This window comes from Trichechus manatus, unplaced genomic scaffold (assembly GCF_000243295.1).
Source record: "Trichechus manatus latirostris isolate Lorelei unplaced genomic scaffold, TriManLat1.0 scaffold00165, whole genome shotgun sequence".
Classification (NCBI taxonomy): Eukaryota; Metazoa; Chordata; class Mammalia; order Sirenia; family Trichechidae; genus Trichechus; species Trichechus manatus.
In genome coordinates, this window is record NW_004444101.1 from 5,611,898 (window position 1) to 5,620,304 (window position 8,407).

Consider the following 8,407-nt stretch of genomic DNA (forward strand, 5'->3'; position numbering starts at 1 on the left):
AGATAGTTTCTCATATCACAGTAACACACATGCTGTTTTATGACATTGGTTAACAACCCCACAACATTTTAACCCTCTAAATTCTCAACTTAGGTTCATGTATTTTTAATGAATTGTTTGAAATTAGTTTTTAAGTCACGATTTGCTTGCAACACTCTGCTTTGAAGGAACATTTGGGAGGACAAGGTCCATCCGCTGTCCTCTTGAATCCCAGACTACTTGCAGGAGCGGGCCATGATGGATGGGCCAGCACACCAGCCTTCACGGGGCACGCCTGCTAGGAGCAGTTTGTAGACCCAGCGGGTGGATGGTGGCCTTGTTTTGAGAGCTGACTGAAAGGGGGGCTTGCCGTGTTTACAAATAATCGCAACCACAGAAAAGAAGTCACAGCCACCGTGATGGACTAACTTGTGTCCACCAAAAAGCTACACTGAGTGTCAACCTCTGTGTCTTTGAAGGTGACCTTGTTTGGAAATAAGGTCTTTGAGGGTGTCGTCTGCTAACATGGGGTCACACTGGAGCACGGTGGGTCCTAATCACATCCGACCGTGTCCTTAAAAAGAGAGACGAAGAGACAGAGGGAAGACGGCCACATGAAGAGAGAGGCCGAGATTGGAGGGATGCACCCACAAGCCAAGGACTGCCAGGGAATGCCAGAAGCTGGAAGAGGCAAGGAGGGACCTGCTGAAGCCCTGAATTTGGACTTCTGGCCTCAGGACTGTGAGGCGTACAGATCCCCTTTCCTTCTCACGGGAACCTCTGTGCTCAACCAGCCGACCTTGAATGACATCACACCCGTGGCCCGCAGAGCACAATTGGGCAGGTTGTGGGGTCGTGAGCCCCCAGGCTGGCTTCACAGCTGAGGGTGTGGGGGGGGGGTGCCCACAGAGCAGGCATGAGAAGAGGGAAAGTCTGCGTGGTCCACTCTCGCTCTCATGCGAGGGGCTCTCTGGGGAATCGGGGCAGCTGACACGGTGCTCCCACCGAGGTCAATGGTGATCTCCCTGCCCCAGCACAGCACTTGTTGAGGAGCACCTCCCCATTTCCCTGTGCTGCCACTGGGCTGCCTTGTCCTGAAGCAGTCTCCCTGACCCTTCTGTACCCCCGCCCCCAGCCCCCTCTGCGATGCTGAAGCTGCAGACCCGCCAGGAGAGCCCTGACGTAGCCCCGGATGGGGCCAGCTGCTGGCTCGACACCCAGACAGTGGGCCCTTGTCTGCTCTGCCCCGGGCTTGGCCAGGCAGACATCTCTTGTGGATGAACCACGACCAGCTCGGCAGCCACAGCACAGCCGGGGAGCTCTTCCCTGCTCCCCCTGCACCCGGGCCTGGGGGCCAGGACAGCGCGGCTGGTGAGCACCCCCTCCTCACCTCTGCACCCAGGCCTGGGGGCCAGGACAGTGTGGCTGGTGAGCACCCCTCCTCACCCCTGCACCTGGGCCTGGGGGCCAGGACAGCGTGGCTGGTGAGCACCCCCTTCTCACCCCTGCACCCGGGCCTGGGGGCCAGGACAGTGAGGCTGGTGAGCACCCCCTCCTCACCCCTGCAGCCGACCAGGGCAGTTGAGTCCCCTCTGTACTCTGCCCTGCACATGGGGCCCTGCAGTAAACTGAGCTGGCCAAGCCCTGGGGTCTGTCTGCTGGTCTGTCTCCGATCCCGGGGTGGCCTGGCCTGCTGCCTGCTTCTGCAGGCCGTGCTGACACCCAGCTCCCGGCAAAGCAGGTGGCCCAGCTCTGGGGAGGGAGCCAAGCGTGCAGAGAATGTCCCGCTTGTGCCCATCCAGCCCAGGGGGACACGTGGCGCCCACACCTTTGTCCAGCTTGGGCACAATCACTCTTTGACTGCAGAGCCCAGGTCTTCCAGGACACAGGAAGCTGCTCTCAAAGCCGCAGAGGTGTCTGTGGTGGACAGGAGTCCCGGGCCAGGGAGGATCTGGGCTCTGCCGGGGCTCTACCGGGGTTCTACCGGGGCTGTGCCGGGGCTGTGCTGGGGCTGTGCTGGGGCTGTGCCGGGGCTTGGTGGGCAGCAGGGAGGGCCTGTGAGCTGCTTTCCAGGGGCAGGTGGTCCTGGACTAAGAGTGCAACAAGGTGGAGGTCCCGTCTGACTCGGCGACCTCAGGCGTGGGGCTCCCTCGGGTGCGGGGTGGTGGGTCTCCTGTGTGTCCTTGTTACTGTGGGGGGTGTGCAGTGTTGACCCTTGCCAAGAAGTGGTGGGGGACCCTGCTCCTCTCCCCCTCCCCGCTCACAGCTCTGCGCCCACGCATCCGAGAACCGCCTCACCCCGACAGCCCTCCAGATGGTCCGTGTCTCCTGAGGCGCCTTCATGTATTGAGCCGTGTGTCCCTGTGTGTGCACGCGTGTCTGTGTGGATGTCTGTGTGCTCATTTCTGTGCAAGTGTGTGCACACGCGTGTGTCTCTGTGTCTTTGTATGCATGTGTGCATGTGTGTCTGTGTTTCTCTGTATTTCACGTATCTCTTTCCGTCATACAAAACTTTATACACGCACAGCCATGTGGCCCTAGCTGCTCTCCCCATACTGTGACAGCACACTCCTCCTTTCCTCCCCGGATTTCCCATGTCTATTCAACCAGCTCCTGACCCTGTCTGCCTTCTCATCTCACCTCCGGACAGGAGCTGCCCGTTTAGTCTCATGTATCTACTTGAGCTAAGAAGCACACTCTTCGTGAGTATCTCTTCATGTCCCACAGTCCAGTCTAATTTTTGTCTGAAGAGTTGGCCTCGGGAATGGTTTCAGTTCTGGGTTGACAGAGAGTCCGGGGGCCATACTTGCTGGGGTTCCTGTGTGTCTGTGTTCTGAGGGTTTCTCTCTGTGTGTGGGTGTCTTGGACGTCTTATGTGTCTTGTGTGTGTCTGTGTTTGTCTGCTCTGGCTCCCGTGCTGGTGGTGGGACCTCTATGAGGGGACACGGAGCCTTTCCTTGTCTGGAGCTCTGGGCTCTGATGTCCACTTGGGTGACAACCTGCTGGGCAGGTTCTGTGATGACACCAGCAGCTCACGGTCTGAGTTGAGAGGAGGAGGGAGCTGATCCCACAGACACTTGGGGGCTCAGTGGCTGTGGGTGAGGGAGGCTTCCACGGGCTGAGGGAGGAACTCTGGGTGGGCACAAACTGGGCCCCCCACTGATGCACCCATCTTGCAGAGATGGGGACCCCCCGTGTCCCTGCACGCACTGTGCTCTTCAAGCGGGAGAGGACCGGTCTGACATACCGTGTGCCTGCGCTGCTCCCCGTCCCCCCTGGGCCCATCCTGCTGGCCTTTGCTGAGCAGCGGCTCAGCCCTGATGACTCTCATGCCCACCGCCTGGTGCTTCGGAGGGGGACGCTGGCCAGGGGCTCTGTGCAGGTGAGGGGGGGTATTGGGGGGTTCTGTGCAGGTGAGGGGGGTGCTGGGGGGGCTCTGTGCAGGTGAAGGGGATGCTGGCTGGGGGCTCTGTGCAGGCGAGGGGGGTGCTGGAGCCTCCTTGCAGATGAAAGAGGCTCTGCGAAGGTGAGGGGGCTGGGGGCTCCATGCAGGTAAGAGGGGTTGCTGGAGATTCTATGCAGGTGAAGAAGGATGCTGGGGGGCTCTGTGAAGGCGACGGGGAAGTGGGAGGGCTCCCTGCAGGTGAGGGGGGTATAGGGGACTTGGTAGAGGTGACGGGGGCTCTGTGAAGATCAGTGGGGGTTCCATGCAGGTGAGGAGGGTCTCTGTGTAGGTAAGGGGCTCCATGAGGGTGAGAGGAGGCTGGGGGGCTCAGTGCAGGTGGGCTCCCACCTTACAGAAGGACACGCAGGGTCTGAGGCCACAGGGGTGCCCACCAGGCAGACACAGGTCCAAGTCTGGCCATGGCCCCCTCTGCAGTGGGGCGGCCTGCGTGTGCTGGGGACGGCGGCCCTGGAGGAGCACCGCTCCATGAACCCCTGCCCTGTGCACGAGGCGCGCACAGGGACTGTTTTCCTCTTCTTCATCGCGGTGCTCGGCCACACGCCCGAGGCCGTGCAGATTGCCACCGGCCGCAATGCCGCCCGTCTCTGCTGCGTGACCAGCCGCGACGCTGGCCTCACCTGGGGTGGCGCCCGGGACCTCACCGAGGAGGCCGTGGGCAGCGATGAGCAGGGTAGGCCGGGCAGGTTGGGGTCAGGGAAGGGGTGGGTCAGGGTGGGCAAGGCAGGGGTGGGGGGCCGGGTGCGTGGGGGGGCTGGCAACCAGAGGCCAGTGGCTCCCCTGGAAAAAGCGGGTCTGCCCCTCCCTGAGGACACCAGCCCGGCTGCCCACACCCCGAGCGCTCAGTCCTGCCCCTGCAGCCATCCCACCTCAGCCATGAGTTTCTCCTTCCTGGGCTCACTTCTTTGCCCAGGAGAGGGTGGACCCTGAGGTCCCTCTTGGCCCCCCTTCTCTCGTGTCCCCTCACCATGTCCTCTTCCTCCTCCCCTGCCTCACCCCTGCTATGAGGGCCCAGGCGAGAATCACAGGGCAGGTGGCCAACCCCAAAGCCGGCCTTTTCCTCCATTTCTGCTGCCCCTCAGCCTGACCACCCGCTGCCCCCACCCGGCCCTGGATGCCACGCCAAGGGGCATGGACTTGACACACTAAAGCTGACCCAAGAAGTGACTGTCTACCTGTGTGGACCCTCCCAGGGGACCCCGCCAGGGCTGGCTGTCTCCAGACCCTGTCCCTGAGGGCTGACCGAAGGCCCCCTTGCTCCCATCACCCTCCTTTGCTGCCTCACCTGCCTTGACCCCACAGCAGCTGGGCAGTGCCCCCCTGCATGGTCATCTGCCCACTTGCTCTGAGGGCTGGCTAAGGGGGCTGCCTGGGTTCCTGCTGGGATGGGGGCTCTTGGCAGCGGTCTTGTTAATGGCTGAGAGAGCCCTGTCTAGCCAGTAAGGAAATGACACCGAGGGCCCAGGACACCGGGATGAGTCAAGGGAAGCAGTGGTCAGTGGGTGGCTCCCCACCGAGGACCCACACACCCAATCCTGGTCAGTGTGGCCACGGCTCCAGCTGCAGCTGACCCTCCCATCTCCCTAGACTGGGCCACGTTCGCCGTGGGTCCCGGCCACGGCGTGCAGCTGCGCTCCGGCCGCCTGCTGGTGCCGGCCTACACCTACCGCGTGGACCGCCGCGAGTGCTTCGGCCGCATCTGCCGGACCTCCCCCCACGCTTTCGTCTTCTACAGCGACGACCTTGGCCGAAGCTGGCACCACGGCGGCCTCGTGCCCAACCTGCGCTCGGGGGAGTGCCAGCTGGCGGCCGTGGAAGGCGGCCCGGGCGGCTCTGTGCTCTACTGCAATGCCCGGAGCCCTCTGGGCAGCCGTGTGCAGGCGCTCAGCGCCGACGAAGGCACCTCCTTCCTGCCTGGGCAGCTCGTGCCCCTGCTGGCAGAGACCTCCCGTGGCTGCCAGGGCAGCGTGGTGGGCTTCCCAGCCCCGTGCCCCAGCAGGCTTCGGGCAGGGGCCTGGCCGGTGGATGCCAGGAGCCACCCCCATCCTCCAAGCTCTGGTCCCAGAGTCCAGGAGCCCCTGGAAGAGGGTGCCGAAGACCCCCGTGAGGTGGCGGGGGGCTGTGGGGATGGCCCAGGGGAGCCTGGCCCGGGGCCTGGGCTCGGTGGGGATTGCGCGGCTTCCGAGGCCCCCACTCCGAGCCCCACGTGGCTGCTCTATTCCCACCCGACGGGGCGCCGGGCTCGCCTCCACATGGGTGTCCGCCTCAGCAGGGCTCCCCTGGACATGAACAACTGGTCGGAGCCCTGGGTGATTCACGAGGGGCCCAGCGGCTATTCTGACCTGGCGGCTCTCCCAGGCCCACACGAGGGAGACCCGGCTTTCGCCTGCCTCTATGAGAGTGGGGTGCGGGTCTCCTACGAGGAGATCTCCTTCAGCCTGTTCTACCTGAGCGACGTGCTGGACAACGTCCCCCCTGGGAAGCGGTGTGCGCGCTGCCTGCCCTCCTGAGAGTCACCAGCGACCCGGCATGGGCCAGCTGCAGGGGCGCCTGTGGGGAGCAGCCTGGGCGTGGCTCTGGTGTCTCTGCCCCTCACTGGTCATCATGTCCTGTATCGGGAGTCCCTGAGAGTGTCTTTGTCAAGGACCCCGCTGGATATAGAGAAAAGGCTGAGCCTTCTCACGTTCATACAAGCTCAGCGGGTCTCCAGGAAAGGGTGCAGCCTCCGATGGGGGGCAGACATGGGCTCTGAGCTGTCCATGCTCTGCCCTGCCCCTCAAGGACATGCCTGGGACTGGACTGCAGACTCCATCAGGTGCTTCCTGCCCCAGGAGCTTTTTGCTTTTAACTCTTGCTGTGCTGGCTCTTTCCCAGTTTGTGTACGAGAGATAAAGGGACTGTGCCCCCACGTCCAAGTCCACATCTCTGCCTTTTCTTCTCATGTCCAAGCTGCTTCCCAGACCTCCCCTCCAATCTTAGAGCTGGCCTGACCCCTCTCAGCCAGACTCAGCTCCCCAGTTGCCAAGGCGGCCAGAAGGAGGACGCGACGAGAGGAAGCATGCGCCACCTCTGTCTGTGTTTGTGAATGGGCAAGGTCGGCCCCATCCCTGAATGTCCTGCTGGAGGAGCAGGTGTCTGGGGGTCAGCTCTGTGGAGCCAGCGGGTTGAGCGGGAGGGGGCTTCTCCCCGGACACCCCCATGCGGCAGCATCCCGTCTTGCTCTGGAGAAGCCACGGGTTCCGTCTTGATTGTTCCCCAGGGAACAAGAATAGGAAGAAGTTAGAAAGAAGCACCAAAGTGGTAGCAGTGGTATGGGGAGAGAGGTACGTTTGAGCCTATGGTTGCCTTCCGACCTAGGGGCTTATTTTCCAGCACTATACTGGACAATGGAGCCCTGGTGGCACAGTGGTTAAGAGCTCATCTACTAACCAAAAGGTCAACAGTTCGAATCCACCAGCTGCTCCTAGGGGGCAGTTCTACTCTGTCCTATAGGTTCATTATGAGTTGGAATCGACTTGATGCCAACAGATTGTAACTGGACAACGTTCTGTTGTGATTCACAGGGTTTTTACTGGTTAATTTCTGGAAGTAGATCACTAGGGCTTTCTTCCTAGTCTGTTTTAGCCTAGAAACTCCGCTGAAACCTGTCCGCCATGGATGACTCGATGACTCTGAAGTACGTGAAATACCAGTGGCATAGCTTCCAGCATCAGAGCAACATGCGAACCACCACAGAGCGACGCGCTGACAGACGGGTTGTGATGATACATTCTATAGCATCACTGTGCTGTGATTTGTTCAACGTTGTCTCACTGAGGGTCATTCAGATTGTTTTTATTTGCTTTGCCATTACAGACAAAGCTGCAGTAAACACCCTCGAACACAGAGCTGTACAAACTGGAGCTTTGGTTTCTGTGGGATAGATTCCCGAATGTGGGGTGACTGAGCAGAGGGTCTCTAATTTTTATTTTAATAAATAATAACATCCTATTGTCTCAAAAAGAATAGCAATTCACATCCCAAAAGTAGCATGTGCCAGGGCTTGCTTTCTTGCACCCTTGCCAGCCCTGCAATCCTCACAATCGTTGCTATGTTTGAGCCCATTGTTGCAGCTACTATGTCAATCCATCTTGTAGAAGGTCTTCCTCTTTTTCGCTGACCCTCTACTTTATCAGGCATGATGTCCTTCCCCAGGGACTGATCCCTCCTGATAACGTGTCCAAAGTATATGAGATGTAGTCTCGCCATCCTTGCTTCTAACGAGCATTCTGGCTGTACTTCTTCCAAGACAGATTTGTTTGTTCTTCTGGCAGTCCATGGTATATTCAGTATTCTTTGTCAACACCATAATTCAAAGGCATAGACCATGAAAATATAAACACGAGACAAGTGATGTAGCTAGATTTATATCAGGCAAGGAAGAGCTAAGACCAGAGCATTTCTAATGATAAAGGAGTACGTTTCAATATGAGAAAAGTTTCAATTCACCAGGAAGTTGTAACAATTCTAAATTTGTATGTACTTAATACTATGCCTCAAAATACAAAGAGAAAATTGACAAATCTATAAAGAAAAATATGGAGTCCTAGTGGCACAGTGGTTAAGAGCTTGGCTGCTAACCCAAATGTCAGCAGTTGGAATCCACCAGCCGCTCCTTGGAAACCCTCTGGGGCAGTTCTACTCTGTCCTATAGGGTCGCTATGAGTCAGAATTGACTTGATAGCAAGAGGTCTGGTTTTATTTTTTGGTTTATAAAGAGAAATAGACAAATCCACAGTTGGAGCAGAAAGTTTTAGACATAAGTCTCTTATTAACTGATATAGCAGGCAGGCGAAAATATCAGCAAGGATATAGATTTGAACAATTTGATTAATAAACTTCACCTAATTGACATATGTAGAACACTGCATAAAACAACCACAGAATATACATTCTTTTCATATACATTCAGACATTTATAGAAAT

General features: G+C 58.5%; 1 protein-coding gene across 1 annotated transcript; it reads left to right on the plus strand.

The window, feature by feature from the left end:
- The first annotated feature begins 3,160 nt into the window (after nucleotides 1-3,160).
- Nucleotides 3,161-5,952, plus strand: NEU4 (neuraminidase 4). The gene is made up of 3 exons (XM_004386522.1): nucleotides 3,161-3,361; nucleotides 3,860-4,115; nucleotides 5,030-5,952. Exons 1-3 carry the CDS (start codon nucleotides 3,161-3,163, stop codon nucleotides 5,950-5,952), a joined length of 1,380 nt encoding a protein of 459 aa, XP_004386579.1.
- The last annotated feature ends 2,455 nt before the right edge of the window (nucleotides 5,953-8,407 follow it).